The sequence below is a fragment of the Vicugna pacos genome, chromosome 4 (genome assembly GCF_048564905.1).
Source record: "Vicugna pacos chromosome 4, VicPac4, whole genome shotgun sequence".
In the NCBI taxonomy this organism is placed as follows: domain Eukaryota; kingdom Metazoa; phylum Chordata; class Mammalia; order Artiodactyla; family Camelidae; genus Vicugna; species Vicugna pacos.
In genome coordinates this window covers 23,663,765-23,691,565 of record NC_132990.1, presented here as the reverse complement: position 1 = coordinate 23,691,565, position 27,801 = coordinate 23,663,765, and the positions used below count along the sequence as shown (strand labels likewise).

At 41.5% G+C, this 27,801-nt stretch overlaps 1 protein-coding gene and 1 long non-coding RNA gene across 23 annotated transcripts in view; one reads left to right on the top strand and one right to left on the bottom strand.

Annotated features, from left to right (window-relative positions):
• Positions 1 to 27,801, top strand: part of LOC116280210 (uncharacterized) — a 104,431-nt gene that overhangs the window by 51,693 nt on the left and 24,937 nt on the right. The window lies entirely within an intron of this gene.
• Positions 567 to 27,801, bottom strand: part of BNC2 (basonuclin zinc finger protein 2) — a 403,534-nt gene continuing 376,299 nt past the window's right edge. For 13 of the 17 annotated variants that reach the window (XM_072959373.1, XM_031676985.2, XM_031676990.2 and 10 more), the window contains 3 exons: positions 19,326 to 21,295; positions 18,835 to 18,900; positions 567 to 3,823 (listed from right to left, as the gene is read on the bottom strand). In XM_072959373.1, the coding sequence (XP_072815474.1) occupies positions 3,163 to 3,823; positions 18,835 to 18,900; positions 19,326 to 21,295 (2,697 nt within the window). In that variant the 3' untranslated portion in view covers positions 567 to 3,162. Of the gene's footprint in view, positions 3,824 to 5,414; positions 5,449 to 18,834; positions 18,901 to 19,325; positions 21,296 to 27,801 lie in introns of all 17 variants that reach the window. The other 4 variants (XM_072959369.1, XM_072959374.1, XM_072959379.1 and 1 more) reach the window with 3 other exon arrangements.

Genomic DNA, 27,801 nt, shown 5'->3' with positions numbered 1-27,801 from the left:
GGCCACCATAACATGTGGGCACTTCAGGCACAAAAGTAGTAGCAAAGAGGGGAGAGACTTAAAAGGGCATGTTGTCCAGGACTCACTGCTGTTTCTCCAACAAAAAGCAGGTGAACACGTTCATGCTTCCAAGCAAGGGAAATTCTACCCTGAGAATCTCATTCTTCTGGACTTGTTCCACTGGGCTAGCCATATCAGCCTGGTTTGTTTGTGGCGAGTAACAAACATTTGTTCTAAGCCTGGTTCACTTGCTGACTGACGTGACCTGCTGACAGCCACGTGGTTCACTCACTAGGGCTCTCGGACCTTTCCACTGACATTAAACTGACTCAACACTGATTCTGTACAAGATGAGTTCTATATCTCAACCAGGAGTGTAACTTTAAAAAATTGCTGAAAATGAATTATTTTCATAAAATTACATGTCATTTAGTCTACGCACACTCCCAAAGCTAGTGTTTCCATACTCTTTTGGTATACCAAAAATAGTTTTTCCACTCTTGGAACCGAATCACTTGGTTCACGGAGCAACAGCACAAACACAGAGAACGCTAAGAGGACCAAAATGTTTGCAAACAAACTTTCATTATTCTAGTTCAATCTTTCACAAACATACTGTACAGAGGCTTATATGGTATAAAACAAAGGAAAACATCTCTGTCTATTCAATTTAACACAACACCAAAATAAAGCAATTAAGACTTTGGGGAATTCAAAGGTACAAGAAAACAAAAAAAAACGGTTAGCACTAATTCCTCAGCTTTTTTACCGTAAACATTTGTCATTTAACAGACATAGTGTTTGATATAGTTTCTTTTGTACTGTAAATACTTTTGGTCTCTCCTCACTGTAGAACAAAGGAAGAATTAAATGAACCCCATGGCATCCTCTGAAGGAGGTGCAAAGAAAACTCCTAGACACGTCTAGCTTATCTTTAAGAATCTATTGTTTCTGAAATTTTCACAAATAAAAATACGGAATCCTCAACGATGCTTAATTTTGGAAACAATAAATACTGTGAGGTACAATAAATCCTACAGGAATAATAACAAGAGAAACATATTAACAGTTTCCTTTGGCAAATTTAACGGAAGTGAATGCTGATGTGAACATAGGAAAAAAAATTACAAAACATGAAAATTGGAAATGCTACTACAAGTTAATAAGACACCGGGGGTATTTTTAATTTTTAGGCTGATGAGAGAAATGTTTGAGGCCCTTAAATGCAGAAAAGAAATACATTCTCTTTAAATTATTATGTACTGCTTGACAAAATATTCCTTATCTCTTTTCTCCCCAACCCTCCACTTAAAAAAAAAAAAAAAGACAACAAAACACTGTCTGCAATGCACACCCTAATGGTTTTGGCTGCAGACTGAACTTGAGTAAATATCATCATTTAGTCAGTATGTTGTGGTAGCCGAGGCTGCCGATGTGGTTAACCAGCTCAGGCAACATGTGTAAACATCGGAAACAAAACAAAACAAAACAAGGTTTGGAGGATCCTCTCCCTCCCCTTTCTCACTCTCGACTGCTTGGTTTCAGGCTTGCTTTCATTTCTCTCTGACAGATTGTGCGGGGAAACACAAAACACGAAACAGTGAGAGATCCTATTTTAAACCCCCTTCTTCTGGCTTTGCAGAAAGGAGTGTTGCTCAGTTCAAGTTCAGCACATGCTTTCAAAGCTTCCCAGTACTGCTGCTGTTAAATGTCTTTTGATTTTGTCTATCAGACAGGCCTGAATCATAGTCCTACTGCAGAACTTGCAACAAATTAGGTGGCCACACGACAGACCAACCCGGTTCAGGCTTTTCCTTTCTTTTTAAAGGGTAAGAGTTAGGTCTTTGCAAGTGAGCCTTCAACTCTTTTCCTGTATTCAGCTTTGTTCCATAGTGAGTAATTTGGGCTTTTGTATCCTGAAATATTGTCCTGCCTCTAAAGAATAAATGCCTTGGCCGTTTCACACCACATAATTTTGTTTTCCTTTTATGTAACTTAACATATAAGCAAGAAGGATGCAATGTTGATTCTAATAACATTCGGCACTTGAAAGAATCACCAAGTGTTTTGTTTTTTTTTTTAAAGCGGTTTTCTGGTGGCCGACAAATTGGCCTGTGGTTATGTTGAGTGACTAATTGTATTTTCTTTTCTGGAAACTTGTGCAAAGTTGGCAGTTTCGTGTTAACACTAATACTTTTGTTTGGCATTTGTGCCCTATACTGACCAGACCATTTTTTATACAAGTGAATTTTTTTTAAAAAGACACTTACTCCAAGTATGGCAATAGTTTAAGGATAAAAAAAGAAGCATGGATATTACACATCCCCTTGTAGTGTATGAAAAAAAGTGCATGACTGGATTTATGTACTAGTACAGGACATTTTAAAAAATCAGATCTGTGCTGTAAGGCATGCCAGCACCTCTTTATCACTATATCTAGCAGGTAGTAAAAACAAGACCAAGTTTCTTTTTTTCCTTAAAAAAAATGTGCATTAATGCTAACATAAATGAATCGAGCTAGCCAGCAAACTATTTTCCTGTATATCTAACAGCTGGATGTATCTGTAAAAATTAAACAAAAGAGTTAAACAACCATCGATACACTTGTTTTACATCGCTGGCCTCTCAAGGCTAAGTATTTACAGGTGAATCTGCCATGCTTTAATCGAAGATTCTCTCAAAACCTTAAAGTTCACAAAAGACAACTTTTAGAAGTTCCTTTTCTGTTTCTTTTTTCTTTTTTTTTCCCTTTTTTTTTCTTTTGCAGGCAACAGTCATGGGTACTAATTGTCTCTTTGGAGAGGACCAAGAATTATTATTCTGTCAAAATTTGGGCTAGTTGCACGCTTTATGTGTGTGTGTGTGTGTATGTGTGTTTACAGGGTACTCTTGTTTTTACCCGCAAATTAAAGAACCCACCTCTTTCCCAAAACTAGAAAGGAAAAAGAAAAACAATTTCAAAAGCACCTAGTGTTTATCTTGTCATAGCTGAAAAAAACGTGTGCGTGTGTGTATACGCAGACCCAGAGGCACACGTGTATACACACACACACACCTCCATACACACACACCCTCCCAAGTACACAAGCACACACTGACTCTGGCAGTTCGAATATGCAGGCCATCTGGTGAGAGCTGGCATTTGGAGTGTCCGTTTTGAGACTAATCTACTGAAGTGAAGGGAATGTTTTTGTGGAGATTAGGGTTCTGACTGTGCCGATTTCGGCTTCGCACAGAGGAAAACATCATGTTGCAACCGGGGACTTTGCACTTGTGCATTTCTCGCAAATGCACGGTTTTATAGTGCACTCGCAGGGTCCCCTTGTTGCTGTACATTTTGTGGCAGATGTTGCACATGATCCCACCATTGCTCCCGGACAAGCTGTTGAACATCAGAGATCCCGACACGTCAGCCCCTAGGCTGCCGGGGAGGGCGGGGGCCTCAGCCTTGTGCGCCGACTCCCCACTGTCACTCGCCCCGTCAATGTCGTCCAGAAGGATCCCCTCGTCGCTGCCTGCGTCGGATTCTCTGGAGGAATGGATGCTGCTGCTGGACTGGAGGCTGGAGGTGGTGCTTAGGTCAAGGACCATGTAGTCCTCCGCCATGCCTCTCCCGTACCCGTTCAGGTGGGAGTCTTCCGTCCCGGCGGGAGAGGAGGCGTCTTCCCTGACATCGAGCCCCAGGGGGTGCTGGGCACCATAGATCTTCATCAAAAATTCATCCCGGAGGTCCTTGCTAAGGGAGGGCTGCGATGAGTCCAGGCCCATGTCATCGAGTTCTTTGGTCAACAGTTTACGGTGCAGATTTATGTTGGCACTGTGTCTAGGAAAACAAGAGGGAAGGGGGCGGGGGCAGGTGCACAGGGAGTGGGAAGGGGGAGAAAAAGGAGAGCATTTTAAAATGGATTCAGCTTTCACTAGGCGTCAAATAAGCACATTCACTGCTAATGACACCATTACAAAAGCAAACGTTTCTCTATACCTTCAGGATTTGGGAATACGTGGTGGTGGGGAGCGCTCCACTAACATCATTTTTACGAGAGTAAAATTCTTCAATGGTGAACGAGTGCAAACCCGTGCGCCTTTTTCTGAATGACGGTTCTGTTCGTTTTGCTGTGTAGCAGCATCAGTTGCAGGGAATCTCAAGCACAGATTTGAGAAAATATATCCAATAGGATAAAAGAATGGAAACTTTTTGCTTATCTAACCTTAATCATTTGAATTTACCTAAAAGGAAAACAAAACAAAACCCCTTTTTTCCTACAGCAAACACTGTACTTTGCGGTATAAAAAGGATTCTTTTTTCTAAAAAAGTAAATGGCTTAGATAATTAACGATTAACTTCAAAAAAGAATTGTTTCCCCCTCACCTTCCTACACCTCCTGTTTTAGGTAGGAGAAAAACTGATCTTAATAGGTTATCAGTTTGAAATAGGGTTACAGACTGTCTCTAACAAAAATCCTCCCCCCTCCCCGAATTTGGGATCTCAGCTAAATCTAATAGTAAAATACATTTATTTTCAGAAGCTGCTACATTTTAATGTTGAAAATGTTTTTATCAAGTAATTCAAGTTTTAAATTCAATTCTTAAAAAAAAAAGTGAAAAACAAATTGATTTTTTAAATAAAACCCACCCACCCTTTAGAAAAAAAAATCACACTCAACAACAGAAAAAAAAAAAAAAAACAGGAAAAAAGAAAAAACCACAAAGGGACCAAAATATTTTTTAAAAAAACCCACACATAATGAATACAAAAGAAAATCAAGCACAATAATAACATATGGTCCCTCTCCTTTAACAACTGGAATCCGTACTTCTTAGACAAGCAAAACTTTTACTGTACTCACTGAGTGCTTTGCTTGTGTAAAATAAGATAGGATTGTCCCAGAACATCCATAGGGATGTCATGATTTACAAAGCCTGATACGTTATTATCTGAAAACATTGCGTTTGTATTTACATCCCCCATTTATTTTTAAAATGCCCTTGAGCATATACCTCTCTCCACCTGCAAAGGCTCACGTTTGACAAGTACCTAAATTGAAGGCTACTCTTCCAAAAAATAAGCCAATAAATAAATTTACACAGATATGTAAAAGCTTCTCAATAATGGCAGAAGCTCTGCGTTCTTGGAGAAGTAATTGTGATGACAGAAATGACCTGGGATGGTCAGTATAAAGTTCAACAGACATGATTACAATTAAAAAGTACGGAAGACCGAAATGAGTCACTCTATTTGGTGACAAGCAGGGCTGATATTTCTTAGAGATGGTTGAGAGGTATGTGCCTCAGAGACAAGAAAGGTGGGAAACACTTCTCCACCTCTGCACACAAGACAATATACAGCACTCCAGGCTTTAGGGGCAGAGGGGCGGCAGCCCTCTCCACACTGCGCTTAGGAAGGCTGAGCTTACCTTGTGATAATAAGATCAGCTTTCTAATCTTTTGCTAAATCGATCACAAAAGAAAGCAAGAATGAGAGACAGAGAGAGAAAGAGAGAGAGAGGAGAGAGAGAGAGAAAACAAATTCACATTCTAGACATCTGGTTTAAAAAAAAAACTTAAACAATAAAATAGGGATTTAAAATGTTCTGACCACAAAATTATTTTCTGGCATAAGCGATCATCTCATATGCTGCCTTGATGATTTTCAGATCAGCCGCACAATCCAAAAATCATAAATTAAGATAAACCAAATTCACAGCATTATCATCATCCATCAGTGAGGTCTACACAGATGCATGCAGTGTGCGGATATGTGAATGAGAAACAGCAGTTGTCCCCATGGTCCCTGCTCTGACAGTCACTCCCTGTCTCCTTGCTGTCAGATGGCAGATGACTCCAAGTGCAGGCTGCTAGGCAGCATGCAGACAGTGCCTACTGTGAAGTCTTTCCCCTGACATGTGGGTATGACACCACCAGAGTTATTAGTAAATGTGGAAATAGTTACACTGTGTACTATCACTCTACTGATAAAACAACCTGCCAAACATATGCAGCTCCAGAAACCCTACCCCTCTTTATTATTTACACCCTCCCCAGCCCATTAATTTCATGGGCACACATTTTGCGATGACTTTAATCTAGAACTCTGTTGCCTCTCACACATCTGCAGTTACCACTTCCTAGATTCACTGCCGAGAAAACAGCAGCGACAGAGAGACACACTGAGTAAGGAAGAATAAATTAACATTGACAAAAGGACACACTGATCACCCAGATGGACACATCTTTCCTAAGATGACTTGTGAAATTACACATCTCCACTGTTGTGTTACCAGGAAGAGATGTTTCTCTTCATTTCTCACTCACAGCAATAGGAATCTGTAATCTAATTAGATGATGTACCAGCCCTCAATATCTGTCAACCAAACGATGTGCAGAAATGTGTAGACCAGCTCTGGCCCTCTGTTCAACAGTGTCCCTTTTCCGCTGTCAGCAGTACCGTTGGCCTCTGCTAATATAATTACATTGACTTTTATTCAATTAAGTGCCATCCTTTGCTTAAAAAAAAAAAGCTACTTTATCAATTGATTCAGGTGTAATGCAATAATAAAGATGAACTCATGGCAGTGCATTAGCTCTGCTGTTCATAACTTCAGTGCACGGGTTCATTCGTGGTAGTCGATTTCCATTATGCAACCACAGTTCGAGAGAATTGATTCTTTTATGTTCGTTTCTTAATCTATTTCATTTTTGTTTAATAATCCTCCGAAATGCCATATGCAAAATGCTTGAAGAACGTGTTAGGTAAAGGCACTCTCCTGATAGTGGGTTTGGAGATGTTCTAACAAACTCCCAGTATTACTGGGGTGGAAAGAGGAAAATTAAGAGGAGGAGGGAGAGGCGATGGACTGGAATTCTTCAGAGAGCCTGGATCCTGGGCCTCAAGAGGTCAGGTTCAGCTTCCACTGAACAGACAAAAGGCAGCACTTGATGTTAACAAAGACCTGGACTCAGTCACTCCAAACCATGCTATGTCACAGGACGCTGTCCATGGGAGGAGATACAGAGACCTGGGGTCAACAGCAATTTATATTGCTATTTGGATCAGCACAACCAAAGAGATACAAAAACGGGAAGATGGGAAGAGACACAGAAAGAAGTCATGCCAACGGACTATCAGACGTACGGAGAAGAGGATCCTAAAATGAGGGGAAGGCCAGAGGGGGCTGGAAATGGGGGGATCCCTGCGCAGAGGAAGCCAAAGGCAGCTGTCCTTAATAAGCTGAAGGAGAAATCCGTGATGGAACCAGTTTTGAGTTCTCCAGAGAGCGTTTTTCTAGAAAATAAACCTAGGGCTTGAATATTTATCTCTGGAAAAGAGATTTAAAGTAATTAACAAACATCTAGACTGTAAGAGAACTTGTTATATTTTCCAAGAACATGAACAGTACACAAGCTGTTTCTACTTGCTTTGATTAAGTAGGTAATACCGATACAAGGAGGCAAATTCCTCTCACAGAAAAAAGTATGACTGGGATGGAGAGAGGAGACAAGCTAAGTAGGACTAAGGATCGGATTTACTGGGGATCTCATCAAGAGAGTAGGCTGAAATTTAGCCCCGAGATAGTCACATTCAAGAATACAAACTGTATCGTATTCAACCTCAAGTTTCCTGCAGATCAAGTAGAACACTTTGCACAAAGGACATAATTAAAACTACATTTATTTGACTTCAACCAATAATATGCAGAGTCTTAGAGAAACTTTCCCCAAAACACACTGTAGAAGGGAAAAGAATGGTCCCAAGACTGGACGCATGTGTCTGAATATTTAAGAGAAGACAACGATAATGCAGCAGAGGGTAATTCTGATCCTGTTATACCCACTGTGGCACAAGGTAGATAATGACATAGTCCTATAACGAGGGCTATGTCTGGAATCACAAATGCTTCCTCTGACCCTCTGCACTCTTTCTTACTCCTTGCATATTGTGAGTTTACCAAAGGCCTTTTGAAAAGTAAGATCACCCTCAGAAGCAAAAAGTAACCAAGCCTTTGTTGTACAGGAGGTCATAAAACCAAACTTACTCTTAGAAGTGCTCAGTGGAAGTACTCCAACTGGACTAAAGGGAACTGGCAGTCTTCTTCTGTCTTTTTAATGAAAATTTGACTCATACCAATTATATCTCAGTTTAAAAAAAAAAAAAAAGAAAGAAAACTTGACCATGCAGCCACAGAAGACCCCAAATCCATCAAGCAGTCCAGTGAATGCAATGCCCTTTAGAGAAAGTCAGTCCTATGTTGAGCTCTCCTTGGCTTACTTTTCCCTTTCCAAGCTTGTTCAAATGCCCAGATCAACTTAATGCAATGTTCAACCATAAAAATAAAAATTCCACAGATTGAAAAAAAGTGTTCCAAGGTTTTAACTTCAGTTTTGAGATATAAGGAAGGGACTTTTTATTTTTTTAAAAAAGAAAGTCTCATGGCCAAATAAGAAAATCACAATGTGGCCGGCAAAACTGAATAGTGACTGAATCAAGCCATAGGTTTACATGAGAAGTCCAATCTCACTCTTACTTCTTCATCAGTTCTGAGCCCTTCTAAACTGAGTGAACTGAAACAAAATATTTGATAATTAATTACAGTGCCTCAGGTGGAACGGAATTGAGGCTCCATTTGGATTAATTTTTGCCTTTATTTCTTCTGCTCACCTCTGCCACTACACACACACACACACACACACACACACACACACACTTCCCAACTTATACTGTCCAGAATGGTCACCAGTGACGTATACACAGCAGATACGACTGACTGTGCATACCCAGTGTATGTGTGTGAGTGTATGTGTGTCTATTTCTATGGGGGGGGAGAGAAATTTGCATCCTGGGGAAATCTAGATGCCGGGGTTGGGTATATAGCGGGGATACCGAGTCCATAATAGTCCTAATCAGAAATGTAAATCTGCCATCCAAGTCTGCAGAAATGAACAAGTATACCCTCTGCCCCTCATCAGTCCTCGTATCTGTATCGCTGTGACACTCTACAACACTATCTGTTGTCCGTAACTCCTCACAAATGTGTGTCTCCCCACTTGTTACTGGCACCCTGCGTGCAGCCCTGTGAATTACACGGCACTCCTGACAAGATTCATTTCTGCAGAACTAGTGGTGGCTCTACAGACGGTTATTTAAAGATTCTCTCCAAAAGGTCTGAAAAGCATCCCTAACTCGGGAAAGAAATTCACTGTGAACTGGGGAAGAAATTCTAGTGAACAACGCCCCAAAAAAGAGAAAACCCTGCAAAGTATTAGAAGCACATAATAAATGCAAGAAATAAAAGCTAAGCAAATTCTTGCAAATTAAAAATATGAAATTCAGTCGCTTCCACCCCTTTCAATATAAAACAAATCATCTATACTGGTCACGCAGACAGTTCCCTCTCCATTCAAATTATTCACTTGAAGATAAGCTCCCACCAAACTCTTCAGGGGTTTAGCTAATTTACTGCACAGATATGGCACGTCTGTTGTAATAACAGGTAGGATGTATTGGGGTCGACCATTTATCAGAATTAGACTTCTTTTCTCAATTCACAGTGAATTACGCTGCCTACATGACTCCCCTCTCTCAGAGCCTGCCATCCCCTTACGGCCCCTAATGTGGCAGGCAAACAAAATTGACAGTCTCATCTTGTCAACAAGGGGCGATTCTCCTGAGAAGCCATTTAACTTTGCCGAGGAAGCAATGTATTAATGTGCCTGTCCCAGGAATGTTAATCATCTTCAAGCTTCCGACCTAACTTTGACGTGAACGAAATCACCAAATTTGTTTACTAAATGAATCGTAATATGCTAATAAGAAAGCATGACATATATGGAAAAGCCAAACAGATGGTTTGTTTACTCCACTTTGCAACTTTATAAATGTTGTAACTCTGAAGATGTTAGTGAGAATTATTGGTTTGTTGGCAGAGGCGAATGTGTCTTTCGCATACTAAATCTGGCAGTACAGTTACAAAACAATTTGTCATTGCTGTGGAATGCATAAAAAATGTTAATGTAGTAATGGCATTTGGGAAGGCAGAGTGGTGGATGGAAAATGTGTATATGCTGGATGCTCAGGTTAAGTGTGGAACTGATATCCAATGTCGTTCCCTAACCATTTTACTTCTGAGTTGTATCTGACACATCGAGGCTTCTCGAGGGTGCCGATTATTCAGTAGATAACCTGTTGCGCTGTGATGTGAGACGCGTGTTACACTGTGAATAGGATTATGTTTTCACGGCATTTGGAAATTTTCTCAATCAGGCAGCTCATACGGTGCTCAGTTTACTACTGTTGTTGGGTATGAAAAAGCAAAGCCATGAACCCTGACATCTTTTAAGGACTTAAATCTGAGATTTATATTTACCCCGTACGAACTAATCCTCAAGTCTTCCATCCCTTGTTTTATAGTCTGACTTTAATATAAAGAGTTTAGAAGACGCTTTTCCAAAATAGTAAGAAATAGTACTCCTTTTGTTGTTCAATGTTTTTCTATTTTAAAAGTAAGCTTCCTTTTCTAATGCATACAACATAGGACGCCAGTTTCTGAGACTTTTTTCAAAGGCAATACTTCCTAAGACTAAACATCCAAGAATGTTTCATATCACCTTTTAAAACGACAACATTAGGGATGTATGAATTCCCCAAGGGAGGGGACAGAATTTTTTAGGCAATATTATAATTTAACTATGGGCTTCCATAGAATTCTGTTGAAAATGAAGCTACTTAAGATACATGAATAAAAAGAGTGCATAAAATCTAATTTAATTCATGCCTCTGGTTAAATGATGTCAAAACGACCAGCTGAAACACAAAATCTTCAGTTAACCAACCGGCAATGCACCTAGGCTAGTAAATATTTCAACGTTTAGGAACATTTGGATTATTTTTTTGAAATTCATTTTACTCTTTATTCACACAAGCAGAGCCATAGAAGCAGACTTTCATATGAAAGAGGTGCTTCCTTCTCCCAGTATCACTAACCACTTCTCCCAGCTTCTTAGTCCTATATACACATATCGAGACTACCACGAATCTTGGGCAATTTCCTAGCGTATCACCAAACAGAGCTGCAATTTCTTCCCCGTCTGGAGAAGAGAAATGAGGGAGCAAAGTGATGGAAAGAAACCACTGAGTTCACGTTGCTGCCCAAGGATCACTTTGGAGCAAGACATACATCAGCGGTGATCCCAGCCTGGCGCTACCTCCTTTGAAACATCTCCTCGTTCCTGACCAACAAAGAAATTTTCAATAAAGTACTTTTACTGGTTTAACAACAGTGAGCTCCTGGGATTGTCAAAGTGCTCAGCCTTTTCCAAGGAGAGAAGAAATCAGCAGCTCAAATACAATTAACCTTCCATTCTTGATGCAAACTGCCACGCACAGGAGCTCTGCAGTCTATTAGCGAAGTTATAATGGCCAACAGGCAGAAGCAAAATTGGTCAAAAAGTTGGCGGCTGCTGTCACATTTTTGGAATTATGATTAATGGCACTAATAATGTGGATGATTACTGATATGTGTGTCTCCAGCAGTTTATCATATTGCTCCGGCTGCCTACGTCCACAATAAGCAGGATGCTATCATTTACCTCTTTATTGAAGGCAATCCTTCTCTTGAAGGAGCGTATTCTAATTACTTCGTAATGTTTTATGTCTTAAACATTTTGCAGCTCTGGACCTTGCCAACTGCTTCGTGTCTACCATTGATTAATTACTGAATGTTTAATCAAAATTTAGAACCTAATGTAGTCATTTATGAGCACACCGCAGTGCCAAAGTAGTTAGGCTCTGCTCCCAAGTTTGGAGAGTGCTGGGTTCAAAATCAAATCCCAGCCAGGCAGGAGGATCCAAGAATTTCACCTTGGGTGCTCTGAGGTTGCCAATTCCATCTCTGCTGATGAATGGAAGGTAATCTAACTACAGGGTAAACAGCATCTTTACCTACCTTCTCCCCCCAGGATCTCCCTTTCCTCTTTCTCCCAATTCCCTTCCTCAATAGAGCGCCACTGACTGCTTCTGAGAACAGAAGGGTCTTGTGAATACCCATCATGAGAACGTAGCTTTGAAGTGGTTAAACAAGTGAAAAATAATTTGCTGGGACAAATACAGAAGTTTTTTTTTTTTTATGTGGATTTTTTATGGTACTGTCATACAACCATTCACCGTTGAAGTTAAGTGTTTTTTTAATACCATTACTGAACTGCTGAAATGGATGCTAATATAGCTTGGAGTGCTAATGTCAAGTCCTGGTAATAAAAAAGACAGACTGCTGAATGAAATAATTTCAAGTAAAAAATAGAACAAAAGTGCTCTCTCTCTTGCTCTCCACTTTTATTGAATTGGGACTGACTGAGCCAATTGCTTTAGAAGTCTGTAAAACACAATTACTCGTGAGCGGACTGACCCACCAGTGCCCCCTCAGTGACAGAGCGGACTAAAAAGGCAGCCGAGTTACAGCGGCCCCCCCTCAGCTGGCCGTCAGACCCAAAAGGCCTCCTTCTGAAGCTCTCTGGTTCTCACTGCCCAAATCTGTCTCCTTTGACTGAAAAAGGTCCTGTTTCCCATCCATATGATAAAGTAACTTCATACATCACTTTCCAAGATGACAGTGTCTCTTCTGGCAATTAAAGATGGTTTGTCTTTTGATATTCTTATTTATGTGGGTATTTACGTAAAAACACACATATACATTATGTGGAGGCGTTTAGAGTAGAGCCAAAGCATGATTTTTCAATGGCTGGTAATAATTTAGATTGATACATGCATAGGCAAAATTGAGGCATCACTTACATCTGTTCAGTTAGAAACACTTGGCTTCCTTTTTTTTTTCCTAAGGTAAAGTCAAAATAATTAGAGCAAGCAAGAAAAAGAATTAAAACTAGAAGTGGCTAACATTTTTCCCCCTAGTTAATAAAATAAGTAATAAACTCCATAAAGTACTAGAGTTAAGATCACTAACACTTCGGGCATAACAGCTTTTTACTGGGAATTTACAACTCCTGTTTTAATTCAAGCAGCTTGCATTAGGACATAAAATCCAGGTATTTTTTAAAAGTGTAGTTTTATGTTAAGTAACTGAAGAAAAACGGTCCTTTCCTGAAAAGTATTCTTCTCCCCTCTTTCTCAGCTTGCTTCTCTCACACTCGCACACACCCCCGTATCTTGGCACTCAAGAATCAAAGTTAATAAATCCCTTTTTTATGACATTGTAATTTTTTGGCAAGTGTAAACTCCTTTCATATTCTGCCACATTCATTTATTTGAAGCTTGTGGGAGTCTTTCTTACAGCAAAAACATTAAATTATTTCTGAGAAGGCTTTAAAAAATAAGAAAAGAAAAGAAATGCTTCCGAGCCCAACGTGCACTATGAATTTTCAACAAAGAAAAGTCTCTCTCAGCACAACAAGAAAAGGAAGAGCACTTACAGCAAGAGAGGTCTATCACCTCAGAGAACCCATCTTACCAGGAGAGATATAAGCAAACGTTAATGTCTGTGTGAAGTTTTCTAACCTGCTTCCAGGTGAGAAATGACCTGTTGTTCTTTGAAGAGATTACCTACAAAAACAAGTATTTCAAATGAGTAATTATGTATGAGAAAGACTGGCACCAATGAAGTTTATCAGCAGGTCAGATAGATGGTGGTGGACCCAAGGGAGACGGACGTGAAGAAGATACTCTCAAAGTGGTATCGTCATGAAAAATACCGCCTGGGCACTCAGTATGTGCACTCTGCGCTAAGTGCTGTTTCTGCCTGAATTTTCAAGTGAATGCTGGCAAGACAGTAGCCTGTTCCTTTTGAGGGAAGGTAAGAATAAAGGGTCTATGGAAGCGTTACGTTTGTGCAGTGAAACTTATGTAGCCATGAGAGACTGCATGCTACTCCTGTTGATAGAAATTTGTAAAAATTTCTGTGTATCATGAGAAGGAAGTCCTTTGCCCCGCCATTAAGCTCTGTTGTCTGTCTGGTACGCGGTTTGGGGGAAGGGACTGGTGCAGCTCTAGGACTGAAGGAGTGAAAGGTCAGCAGAGGCTTAAATGAGCTTGTCTTACATCCAGCTGGGCCAGCAGGAGGTCATTAGGAAGAGCCGAGGCTCACTTTAGGCTTGACAGAGTCTCTCCCCATGATACAAGGAGACCGTTTTGCTCATTGCTCTTCTCCCAGTATATAAAAGGAACCCCAGAGACAGGGATGACACCGAAGTTTATCTTACTACCAAAGTTTCGCTTGAGGAGGGCACAACTCGCAATTACTCAGAAGGGGGATTTATTTTGTTTGTTTGCCTTTGATGGAAAGTAATGGAGATAAGTACAAAAGACCTATTGATCTGCCAGCCGTACTGTGAAACCAAATAGAGTAACGGGGGGAAAAAAATCTCTTCCTTTAAAAGTCAGAGGACCTGCACAACTTCACTTTTTAAAAGAATTTTGGAAAAGGAGAAACTGATTGGCAAAAATATAGGAAATGAAATGGCCGATGCCTTAGAATGCTCTCTGTCTGTACCTGGAGAGGATTAACACTGTATTTGACAGCTAATTATATTAGGGCAAATATGCTAATAGTTACCCTAAACTGGTGCTAAGTGGATCATTTCTTAGAGGTATTGCCTGGTGAAACCATGTGGATTATTGAAAATCTCTCTTTAGAAAAGTTCTAAGTTTCCAAACATAGAGAATGATGGAAAAAATGGATGTTGCTGCTAAGAAGGTGTTAACACGAGGCAGGTAGCATGTTTTCACGTCTTCACCTCTGTTGTTAATGTATGCAGTGGCTCATCAGAGGGAGGAGGGAGCTCATGTTAATTTATTCCTGCACACCTGTACAGGGCAGGAGCAATCAGGTAATCAGACAAGCAAAAACTATATGTCTCTGCTTTTTAGCTACAGCTACCCAGAGGCCTGTATAGGAACAAATTTAGTTCTGGAGACATCAGCAGGTTTTAATAAACCAAATACAGATGTCTTTCTCCATACAAATCAAGAAGTTTACATGTTAAGTCTGGATGGATTTAACTAGCAATCAAAGAGAAGGTTCACACTTGGCACCAATGGTTGCCTCTTATTTACTTATAAATCACACTAAGCAAATATTATTTGGTTTTAAAATTTATTCGATGGGCTTAATCACCTTGCCTGCACCTCAAAGCTCTAACATACAAGCTTACCTTTCCGATAACATTTAAGACAAACTTTGGCCATCAGGGGCCCCTATTCTCAGAGGAAGTGAGGAACGAAGATGGTGTAACTCACGTAAGATGAAAAACAAAGACATAAATATTTCTTTCAATGCAGATCATCTAGTTTCTGTGAACAAAGTCTTCATTGTAATGAAGGGAGTTTTAAAACTGCCAATCATTAAAGCAGATATAAATAGAGTTTTAATATATTAGCCAATGATAAGGAATTTTAGGGAAAAGGACAGAAGTTTTTCCCCCTGAATAAAAACCAACTGTAATTTATAAATGGGCCTCCCTTATATATGGGTGATCCACAGCCACTCAGTCCTCCTGGGGATCAAAATTCAAGGCAGAAGATGAGAAATGACCAAAGGTAAACCAGGTCCAGCTAATTCTATGACACTGTCTTCAAGAAGATGCCCTTTGTGAAGACTGTAGGTTCTAGGCCAGTTCCTTAGAATTTCTTCCTCCCAGGAGTATTTTCATATATGTACTTCAAAACAGAGGGCCAGCTTCCTGTTCCCTGACAGAGCAGCCCCTTTATAGCAGGAAAATCAAGGGACAAACAAGAAAGAAGTAAGGGTGTTTAGAGACTGGCAGGCGTAGCACTGCACACACTGTTGTCCGGATACACGAAAACACATTAGCCACCACCTTACGGTACTGTAGTTCTTCACAGGGAAAGTAACTTACACTTTACTTCTGTAACTTGGAATAAGAATTATTCTTATAGCCTCCTAATGACCAGATGAATTGGAGTTCGTGTACGTTAGCTTGTTCTTTGTCATTAGTGTTAGGAATGGTCTTCTCTGCTTTTGAATTTATTAACGTCACAGCCATTCAAGACTGCACAGAAAAGCATGGTAATACCTCTGACCCCGCGTGCAGACTCCTCCGCCCTCACCAGCTCTGCCTGTGCCCCACTTTGTCTCTCATCTCCCTTTTCGTGACTTTAGACAAAGAACATCTCTTGCTTTTCTAAAAGCCTTCAACCTGATCTTATAAATCCTAGAAAGACCATAAGCAAAGACCCAGAAATCTCCGCTAAGTGCCCAATCTAAAACAGCGTTCCACGGCTTTCTTCCTTCATTGTTCTAGTTGCCTACCTGAGACAGAAAATGCAATGCCCTCCTGTAGCGTCATCTTGGAAGAAGCCCAGGAAGACCTGAGTCTCATTCCTGTGGGTGTTGAGCCCCAGGACAAGAAGGCTGCTCTCACTGTCATAGGACGAGGGTCATTCTGTTAGCTTTATCACAGGTGCCCCAGCAACCCCGTAGGCTTGCGTCCTTCGGCTCCTACTCAGAATGCCCTCGAATGCTTTATTTGCACAAGGAAGATGCTGTGGAGTCCAGAGTGGATGAACTGACACTCTGGGGAGAGGAGAGAAATGGGCCTCAGGGCAGCGAAAGTAAAGGCAAAGGGGGCTTCTGTCCAGGAGGGTATGCTGGCTCAGGGAAAAGTAAGAAAACCTGTCCTAGCTTCACAGGGAACTGAAGAGGAAGAGGCAGGGACACAAAATTCCTGGCGTTCTCATGACTGATCCAGTAAAAGTGAAGAGAAAGGGGAGGATAAGTCCACTGGGAGGACAAGTCCACTGGGTGGATCAGAGATGAGATGCAAGGGGCTTTGTGAATGAGGAGATTAAATTACAGGTTGACATCAGCTAATGAAATGACAATAAAGGGCTGAAACAGGAGTATAATTATAGTACAGTTGTGTTTCCTGAGATGCAGAAAGAGGCTGGTACCCCATCGGCATCACTGTTTCTGGTTACGCGGAGGTAGCTGTGCTATACTTAGATGGTAACTCGAGTCACAGACAAAAACTCTTGCTACTTTGACTTTTTCCTTCTAAGCTTTTAACCCGAGGTCAAAAGACTTGAGTATTCTTAAAAAGCAGCATTTCAAGTGGGAATCAAAAACCCTTTCTTGTACAGTTTTTTTTCAGTTTGTTTTACTGTACACAACAAAACCCCAGCATGAAGAAGATTAGGCGTGATGTGCTATGTCACCCATCTGAAATGCCATCACTTGTCTTCTGAGGTTTGTAATCTCCTGTGTGACCCAGCACACAAGGGAGAGTATCTGTTATACTTCCCACCTAGAACATCCTGTATCGTAGTCACCCGGGACACTGGCCTAACCTTCTCTCTGGCTGGTCCCCCACAAAATTCCCAACACTGGGAATAAAGTTAGAGATTGAAATCATCTCCAACTATCAATAAATCTTTTTCCTCGGACACAGCACCCTATCACCAGCACCTCCTTACACATTAGGACCTGACAACACCTGCGCTTGCATTTTCTGGTGGCTTGACAGAAATGCAATCACCCAGCTTCGCGTGTTGCAGCCTGTGGTCCCAGGGACCTTTATTCCAGTGTTACGACTTGCAGTGTTTTCAGCAAACTGACTAGAACTGTGGTAGAAATTCATGCAAATAAGTTTAAATTTTGGCTTGTCTTCAAACGCTCCATTTCCATAAATATTTTATGCAGCTTTCCATGAGTCTTATTTTTGTTTAAAAAAAAAAAGCCAATGCATTAACCTCATTATCACAAGTGCACTATTTCAAATTTAAAAGAATGAATATTACTCCCAAACTTGGTTGTGGGGAGTTGAGTACAGTATTGTTTTATGATTCAAAGTATAGCTATCTTATCTGCCGTATTCTGGGATTGTCAGTGATAACTTGGTGACTATGAAACAGCTTTACAGAACAAGGTAAAGGGGTTGGAGGGGAGAGTGGGGGTAATTTTTAAGAGAAGACTTCTCTCCAAAGTATGTTTTCAATTGTGTAGAGAAAGCCACTAAGTTTTTTTCTGAGATTTTGCTTTTCATGCATTAGGCCCCTTGTATTTTAGCAGAAAGGAAAATATATGTATTTTTAACTTTTATGTTTAAAAGGATTAATCTTTTAAATATGAAGGGAAAACTGAGCATTCTACAGGCAGAGCACTATGGTTTTGGTGCACTTCTATTACACGTTACTTTGTCAAAGAACTCCACCCAACTGGTAAACACTAGAATTTGGGTGATGGCTACTTGGAAACTAGTTAATTTTGTTTCTTCTATATATATTGGGTTTTTTTTTTACAGTGTAAAAAAAGTTTCTCCAAAAATCTTTTTAAAAAACAGTGTAAAACCAAAAAACCGTATTTGATAGAATGGGAAGCACTCACTCTAGGCGGACTGGTGTATCATGTAGAATGATCTGCTCACAAGCTTATCTCCACAAGGTTAGGACAACCGTGTTACCCCACCATTGACCACCTTGACACATTCCATTTATATTACATTTTCTTTAAGACTGAAAAAGAACATTGTAAGTTTAAAACCAGCTGCTTCTGTTTAAGCCCAACTGTTTCAGAGCTACAGCTACATAGCTAAGGTGTGATGTCATCTGAAGGCTGGACATAATATATTCTAACTGATCCTCAAAGTATACGCACACCTCCCCTTCCATGCATAATTCCCACAACAGACTATATTTTAGAGACGTGCCCAAAGACACAGTGAAGTTAAAATACAAGTAACCCACATTGCCATCACATTTCCCCATACCAACAATTACTTGGGTCCCATTTTCTTGCAATATTTTTACAACCCTTAAAGAATTCAAGGACACACTAAATACTCATGTAAGAACGATAACATTTCTGGTTATACCTACGGAGATGCAGGCTGTCTCGATGTCCTGGACCTATGGTTCTTTCCATCCGTAAATTTCTGTTTCTATATTGGATAAATATGTGTGTATGAAGATAATATATTGATTTAATTAAAAAGCCACAAGGCAAAGCAGAAAAATATATATACAGAAGCTGCGGCTTCTAAGTGAAGGTTCACGGGGAAGCAGGGAACTGTGTACAGTTAACTTATTCACACCTAGATGCATGGAAATACACACACATACACAGAGCACAGAGAAAAATGGCGTGCATTACTGGGTAAGATGGCATATGAGTCTGCATGCTTAATCATAACAAGCACCAACTGCAACAATCCCTCACGAGCATGGCAGCTGGGGTATCACGTGGTCACTGTGGACAATCTCTACAGTGCATCAAAAACATCTAGGTTGCATTGTTTAACGTTTAAAGGCCAACATGACCGGCACCCTCCACCCCCGCAAGAGCAGCCAATGGAGATTTACTGACCTGTCTCTGCTCCGGCGAGAGGGGAAGGCAGCGTTGCAGCCGGCCACCGTGCAGACGTGCATCTCTTTTAAGTGAACGTTCCGGTAGTGAAGCTTCACGCTGTAGGAGCTTTTGAAACTCTTCTTGCACACATAACAGATTTTGGGGTCTGGGCTAGAACACAGGTCACCTTCTGGGGAGAACTTCTGAGGGCTGCCATAGTTCAGAGATGACGTGAAACTCTCATGCAGGGCTGCCATGCCGGGCCCCCCGCCGTTGTACAGCCCGTACTGGCTCATGTAGAACATGTCGTAGGTGGGATCCGTGAACTCCTCCTTCACCTTGATGACATCCTGGTGCGAGGGCTCACTGTGGTTCTCATCTGGCCTCTCGCTGTTCATCAGGACTTTGTCGCTCACCTCACCGTGCAGGTGCTCGTCCCCTTCCATGGATTCCTCCCCGAGCTTGGGCTCTGAAGACTCAGACTCGTTCTCATAGTCCCGCTCGGGTTCTTGGTCCTCAGAAGTCATGCTGTCAGCCCTTCTTATTTCAGTCCTTGAAATGCACCGGGTTCTGCTGTGCTTAGAAAAGTCCTTCACAGACAGGCCCGGACTCATCTCCTCCTGGGAGTGGCAGTGATTGTCATGGCTCACGTCGTTGACCACAGCGCCGCCGTCGGTGGGGTCATCGTCTTCATCGTCAAACTCGTCGGCGGTATCGATAATTTCCTTCTCGATCTTCACAGGCATGCTGGACTTCCTGGGCTTCTTCTTGGGCGCCAGGTCGGCACTGGGCTCATGAGTGGCCATCATCACGACTGGCGCTGCTGGCTCAGAGGGTGGTGGGGGGTGCTGCTCCATGGGCCCACTGGTTGGGATGATGGGGCTGGTCGGGAGGGAGGTTGGGGGACTCACCATTTCCCCCGGCGTGAGTAAACTTCTATAGAATGGAGGAACTGGCTGGACAGTCTTTAGCCCAGAAAACACCAGCTGGCTAGGGAGCGGATTCTGTAAGACAGGGTCGAGTGGGGGAGTGGTAAAACCCATTGGGGGCCGGCCGGGGCTTGTGAGTGTGAGATTCGACTTTGTACTTGCTATGACGGGGGTGGCAGCCCCTGACGTGGCCCGAATTAAATCTTTGTCTCGGTTATTCCTTAGCATAGGCATGTGAAGGCGAGGGTTGGGGTTCGCGCTGTGGCGGTTACGGCTCCGGAGGGAGCTGAAGACCATGTTGCAACCTTCGATGGTGCACCGGTGTTTGATCTTCAGGTGAACGGCGTTGTAATGGATTTTGAGGGTACCTTTGTCGTAGAACGTCTTCCCGCATGCGTTACAGAACACTCTTCCCTTCCTAGAGGCTGACCCCATCCTCCTCATCCGGTGGATCCGGAATGAGCTCTTCGGGTGCTCCGTTTTGGTCAGATCACTGACTGGGGTGGAATTCTGAATGGGGGACACGCAAGCTGGCTCGGTTTTGGGCTCCACGTTCGTAATGCTGGTCAGGGCGTTTCTGTTCGGTGTCTGGTCGTTCTTGTAAGGCGTGGGAGAGACCTCAGACTCACTGCTCTCATTATATTCGTTCTGGGTTGACAGGCTGGGTTCCCGCAGCCTGAGTCCTGGTTGCTCTAACAGTAGCCCGTTTGGAGGCAGTCCTAGCAGTGGGGCTGAAACGGGGTTTATGTACTGGAATGGAAGCAGAAACGCGAGGCTGTTGGGGATGTTTTCGAAGTGGTGAATGCTGGAAGGGTTGCTGTTCTCCAGATGAGCAAGGAGGCTGGGGCTCCTGGTGCGATTATTGCTCTCAATGAAAGTCCTGATGTCTGAGTCTGTCTTTGAGGACGGTACAGCTACGGCCTGCCCTTCTTTCTCCTGAATCGCCATCAGCTCCACAATGGATTTGGTTTCTCCAAACCGCAGAAACTGCTGCAGGGTGATGATTTCCTCTTCTCGAGACATGATGGCCCAGCGGTCCAGCACCTTGCCGGCAGCATCCTAGAGGCCACATCAGAGAAACAACAAAGACAAACACAAAACCTTATTGATTGTGCGTAACTAGTCAGTGCAACCGAAGGTGCTCCGTCTGCTTGTGAAACGGGAGCGAGAGCAGAAAACAACATGCAAGCACTGTTAATAAAAGTCGACCCACAAAGCACACTTTTCTGCCATGCAAATGTAGTCATTAGAGTCACAGTTAGAGAAACAGATTGAGTTTAATAATCTCAAAGCAAACAAAATGTAGACCACTGGGCTCTGTGATCTAAGACGCCTAGGCTACTGCTACTTTGACAACAACGGTCTATAGACAACGCGACTATTCAGCACTTATTAGTACAAGACGTGAGATCTCGCTGTGCAAACCCAGTATAAATGCAAAAAAAAAAGGTACCTTAATCCTTATCAAATAGTGACACCATAGTAAGGAATTAAGTACATTTTTCGAATTTTACTTCTTCAACACAAGCAGACATGACACTGGATTCAATGATGAAACTTCCTTTAAATAGGAGCTATTAAGTGAATTTCTGAATCAAAAAGATGAATAAAGTAGTATTACCCACCCCCATACTCGAACTGCTAAGCTAAATTTTTTTTTCCCTTTTTAAGGGCTACATTTTAGTGTCATTTAACAGGAGGCAATTCCATAATAGTGTAAGGAAAAACAGTATTGTCCTTTTTCTGAAAATTGTAATCTAGGATTCAAAGTTTGAGTTAGACTTAGAGTAGTTGACTTTTTATGATCTTGTTATAAATGACAGTTATATAGATATGTAGAAAGTAAACATGTGATGAGTTTAGATAGAATAAATGTGTAAAAATGTTGTCTCTTAACATCCTCCTCTTGATAGCAGAGGGAGTCCGCAGAGAATACACATCAGTAATCACCAGACTATGTGTTGTTAAATATACATTAAAAAGCATTTCACACTTTCATTTTTGCTAGTAACTATGAGATACGCCTGGAGGTAGGACTTAAAAATCCTGCAATGTAATGTCAGGCAATCCATTTCAGTTCGGAATGAGAGGAATCTATTCAAACACGTAGATAATGACTCCATCATTTTCTAGGGCACAGCTGCTTCCCACCAGGACAGTACGCTTGGAGCCCTCTGTGAACAGCACTTGCTCCAGCCTTTGGCTGTCAATTTGAGAAAGCATGAAATCTTAAAAAACAAAACAAGAACCTTATTATTACGAAGAAGAAAATCATAACAGTATAGTGGAGAATCCTAGCAGACACCACACCTTAACCAAGTTATCAAAGTGAACATCACCAGTGGTAAAGACCATCGTGTACCTCATGAGGAGGGCCCATCTCCGCTTCTGCGGCATTCTTGCTCAAAAATGTATAACCTCCGTCTAATTATGAGAACACATCAGATAAACTGAAATTAAAGGGCATTTCACAAAGTAGTTGCAAGTAATTCTTTGAAGTGTTAAAGGTCAGGGAAGACTTAAAAACCCCACAGAAACCAAAGAACAGTCACAGATTGGAGGATACCGAGATGACAGGACAAATAAATGTAACGTGAGATTACAAGGATTCCAGACCAGAAAAAGAACATTAGCAGGAAAGCTGGCAAAATTTGAATAGAGTCTCTAGAGTAGTTAGTAGCACGGTATCAATCCTCATTTCTTGGTTTCACCGACTCTACTATGTGTCTGTGACACACTACGTTAGGGGAAGCAGGCTAAAGGAAACTATTGTTTCTGCAATGGAGAATTCTCTCTCGTAGACAGTTCTGTACTCAGCCTTCGATATGAAATTCTCTGCGGACCAGACGTGTGTCGTCTGAATCATGACAACTAATATGGTAATAAGGCACTACTTGTCTTTACAAGTATCAAATTTAAATTTACAAATTTAAATTTAAATTACTTAAAAAAAAAAAGCTCTACTGGTTATAGGCTATTCCTTATAAGGCTTGTTCCTAGCATTCTATCATTCAATATATGTATAGGCGTCTAGTCTTACGTAAACTGCCCAACACAGATGTTCCTCCCTCATCTGTAGATAAAATTAGCCTTCAGATCCAATACTTTTATGCAGCTCTCTGTTCAGAACTGTCATATAATGATGTGTGTGCTTGGGGACTCCAGATGATCCTGGAATCCTGCAGTAGCCATTTCTTAAAGTGTTGCTTATAGCAACTGGTCTCTGTTACATCCTTTTTTGGAATAGGGAAATAGAGTGTTAGGATTATACATAAGTAGAGACATCAATTGTGATTTTGTACAAGTTATCTCATTTGAACCTCACAACAGCTCCCAGAGTTCAGCATGCATTTAACAGATGAGACATGGCTGGTGGAGAAAGGGGAGATGGCGTCAGGTTGCTAAGATGCTAACCTGGGGTTCAGGACTTGAACCCAGAATTCTGACTCCAAGTTCACTGAGTGTCCTGATTGTCCTGCATGATGCCATCTCCCGGGGGGCTCACTGAGTCTGTGACAAGGAGCAGGACGTCTCCTGAGGAAGGCTGGTCTCTAGAGCACTGCAGTGTCCTTTTCTACACCATTCTTTTACCATCACATCCACTCTCTTGTTTGTTCCTTTGTGGAGCCTTTCACTAAGGAAACCAGTCTGAGTCATATCCAGCCATTTCTTCCTCAGGTTCCTCCCAGGTCGCCTGCACCTAAGTCTCCATGTCGGTTGTGTACTGACAGAGCTGGAAGCCTCTGGTGTTAAAGGAGGCCCGAGACACCACAGCAGCTGATCAAACCCACCCGAGGCATCTCCTGTCCATCCCCCTCGACAGTACACAGCAGTCCCATATACTTTCTCTTTTCTCCGGGCCCGCCACTGTGCCTGCTATTTCTAAAACCACTGCCTTTCAGGCTCTTTTTCAGTCCTGCGTAGCTGTCTCCACTAAAATGGAGATTATTAGGTTAAATCACTTACTTCTGGTGGAAGAGGTCCAGATAAGCAAGATTTAGAACCTCGCTGGCAGCCTGAAAGATGACAGAGAAGCCTCACTGATAATGGTAACAGAAGCTTCTGTTTACATTTACATAGAAGGACAACAAACATTTTTGTAAACAAATGTGCTTGGGAACAGGACAAATACCTACATTACGTACATTGGTACCCTCTGAATCCCAGCAATGTGAAATGCCACCAAAGTTCTTTCCCAAGAAGCCTTCCTTCATCAAGATGACCTAACACCATCACATTCACAGAGAAACTGCAGCAAGACACAAAGTTGACTTTCTAATGCAACAGAATGAGACTGGAAGCTCAGTGCTAGGATTGAGTATCAGTTTGAGCATGTCCTCCGGTTAAACTGGTTGAAGGGAGTTAGAAATCATCAAAGGAAAAAAAAAGATCTTCAGGTTCTTTCTTCCTGAAGATCTTTGTGACAGAAAGAAGCATGATCTGGTGCCGTGATTGTCGAACAGTGGCTTAAGACTGTTCTGTTAAGGCAAGAATTTCATGAGTGATCTGTATGCTACTCAGAAAGGACTAGGGTCAGTCTGAGGGCTATTTTTTTTTTTCCCCTAAAACCAGTCTGCAAGTAATCGAGAGTAACCCTTTGGAAACCTTTAGGACAAGGTGACACTGCTGTTAACAACTAAAGGCATGATCATTTCTTTTTAAAGTAATTTATTTTTATCTTATTTAAAGGATTGGCTCAAGATTGACGAGGGTCAATTGACTGATCCTTCCTCCCAGATCTTGAAGTACAGATCTAAAATCTAGGCCCTCTCACCATGTCCTGAGTGATTTCCCAGAGTGATTAAGAGCATTCAAAGAATGAGCTACTGTAACAGAATAAACATTAATGAAACAAAAATTCAGTCTGTCAAGCTACCGTGAACATCCTGACTGCTGACCAACCCATCGTGGGGTGCTGGTCTTGAGCATGAATGATAAATCACATCTGAGTGCAGATGAATTCTTTCCTTCCCATTCGATGCTGAGGTCAGTGAGTCAGTTACTTGATGTTTTCCCATTTGTAAGCAGAGTTCAGTGAGGTGTAACCCTTTACATTGGGAATTGTTATTTACACAATGAGAATAAGATTTACCCTGTTAAGTGAAATGCAAGATATTATGATAAGTATTGATTTCCCTTAAAAATAACTGGCAGTCCTATTAATTAAAAGATGAGTAGCACCAAGTACTCCAGACTTATAAACCAGTTCTACTGGGTTCAGAGAAAGTATAAAACACTTAAAATGTTCAAACCCAAGCATTTTAATGAAAAGACTACCTTCTATTATTTTGCTGGAACTGGTGATTAAATTCACTCAGTAGAAGTCTGGCACCAAGTTCTATAGGGCAGAGTGACTTTCTAAAGTTTTTGCAGTAGGATCAACTGTCATGGTTTCAATGGTTTTATTTGAGCCTTTCTTCAAATCAAAGCATCTTATATGATTCATAGTTTTAAAAATCAAAATCAAGTGAGACCAACTGGTTTTTCTTACTTGGGGGAGAGGCAGAGTAGAGAAGGAAAAGATGTAAGGAGATGGAAGAGAGACCAGATAAGAGGTTTTGGGATTAACAGATTGTCAAGTGACCTCAAGGCCAGAGAATCCACAGTCCAAGGATGAACCCATCTTTGTTCGTGGCAGGCCACAACGCCAAAGCACGAAGAGAAACACTGCCTTTCTTTCCAAGCACAGGAATGAGGGAGGGACCCCTTAACACAGCAGAGATCTAGGGCCTATTTGCTCTAGCAGTATGTAGATCATTAAGACATCAGCAAGTACTTTAACTCTAAAAGACAGGCGCAGAATCATTTCATTTTCAACTCTTCTTCATGAACTACTTGTCAAATTTAAGGCATCATTTTAAAGGAAAAATGCGACAATGTTTTGCTAAAAACTAAAAACAGTTCCCCTTTGATATAATTTTAAAGCTTTTAATTAAATGCTGACCACCTAAAACAAAATCAGAGCTTTATGAGATGTACTTTTTCATTTCATGTCTAGATTTGCACAGTGTGCTATCTTAAGAAATTATTCCGTCCTAGCCACCCTGGCAGCCTGTTTTCATTACCAGATTCCCATTGGAACTTTCTATTAATTCAGGTATCAAGGCAAGAGGAATGGAGCTGGGGAGAAAGTATAGAAATTACCAAATTTCAAGCCTGTCCGGCTTGGTCCTCTATCAGCTAAACTTTAGCTATGAATGCTGAGTTAAATCTTACACAAAATATGAAACATAAACATCTAGAAAACCTGGAAAAACTTAAGTCTTAAGGATAAACAAATATTGTGAGATCTACACAATGGAATACTACCGGGCAATACAATGGAACAAACTATTGATAAAAGCATCACCTTAGGAATGAAGGAACATAACTGACTATACTTCAATTAAACAAAAAGTATGAAAGAAGTCAGACCTAAAAGACTCCAGACACTCCCCCCCCCTCCAGTCACAGGAGTCGTTGTAGAGAAGTAAGACTAAGAAGAGAAAGGAAAGCAGAGGCTGCCAGGGGCCGAGGGCAGGGGAGGGCCTGACGGCAAAGAACAGCAGGGAACTGCTGCTGGCGACGGAAATGTGCTCAGCCGTGACTGCGCTGCTGTTCACATGACTGTGCAGACTGTCTACTTAAACTGGTAGATTTTCTTGTGTGGAAAGTATACCTCAACTATGAAAACTGCATGGAACCTCACACTCAGGACTTTCCCTGCGTTCTGTTGTGTCCAGAAAAACGTACACGCCGCCTGTCAGTAGTGGGTACAAAACAATCCACTGTGTCCTGGGGCGTAAATATGAGAATTTCGACTTCTTTTTCATCTGAAAAGACAATTTTGATGAATATTTCATATGTAAATTTATAGTAATATATTACTAATATTTGGCCAATATTTTATATGTAAATTTACAATATATTACTAACATTTGGTTAATATTTTATGTGCAAATTTATAGTAATATTACTAATTTAGAAACAGCTTTAGAGATATTGAGGTGGAAGTGCATGTATTTTTACAAAAGGGGTGTACAGTCATAAAAATTCAGAGACTGCTGCTGCTCTATGGAGCTAATACTGGTACGGGGCTGGCATGTACCACATGCACACGTCTTCACCACCACTTTGAAAGCAGTTGATGAAGAGCAGTCAGTTAATTCACCCTAGCGTGACGCCACCTGTCTTCGTGCTGGCCTCTGGGTTAGGTGCACATGGGTCAGAATGTGACTCAGAGATTAGGAAATACATTGCCGAACTGCTGGGTCACCTCAGGAGCAAGTGGTGGGCTCAGATCATTTTCTCAGATGATATGAACGGGGGCATTCCATCAACTTAGTAGGTGGGGCTGCAAATGGAAAGCTCGTGGACACCCCTTGAGGGTTGGACAGGGCTGACCAGGAGGGCAGAAAGCACTACCTATAGTTTTAAAGACAAAACTTTTTTAAAAGTTATAAAACTTTCCGTCCTCTTCCCTCCCATTCCACTGGTTACCTGTTTGAGAACTCAGCTGGGTCCTCATGTAACAAGCAGATACTTCCATGTTAAATTGGCTAGAGTCAAGTCACTTTCAAACCTCT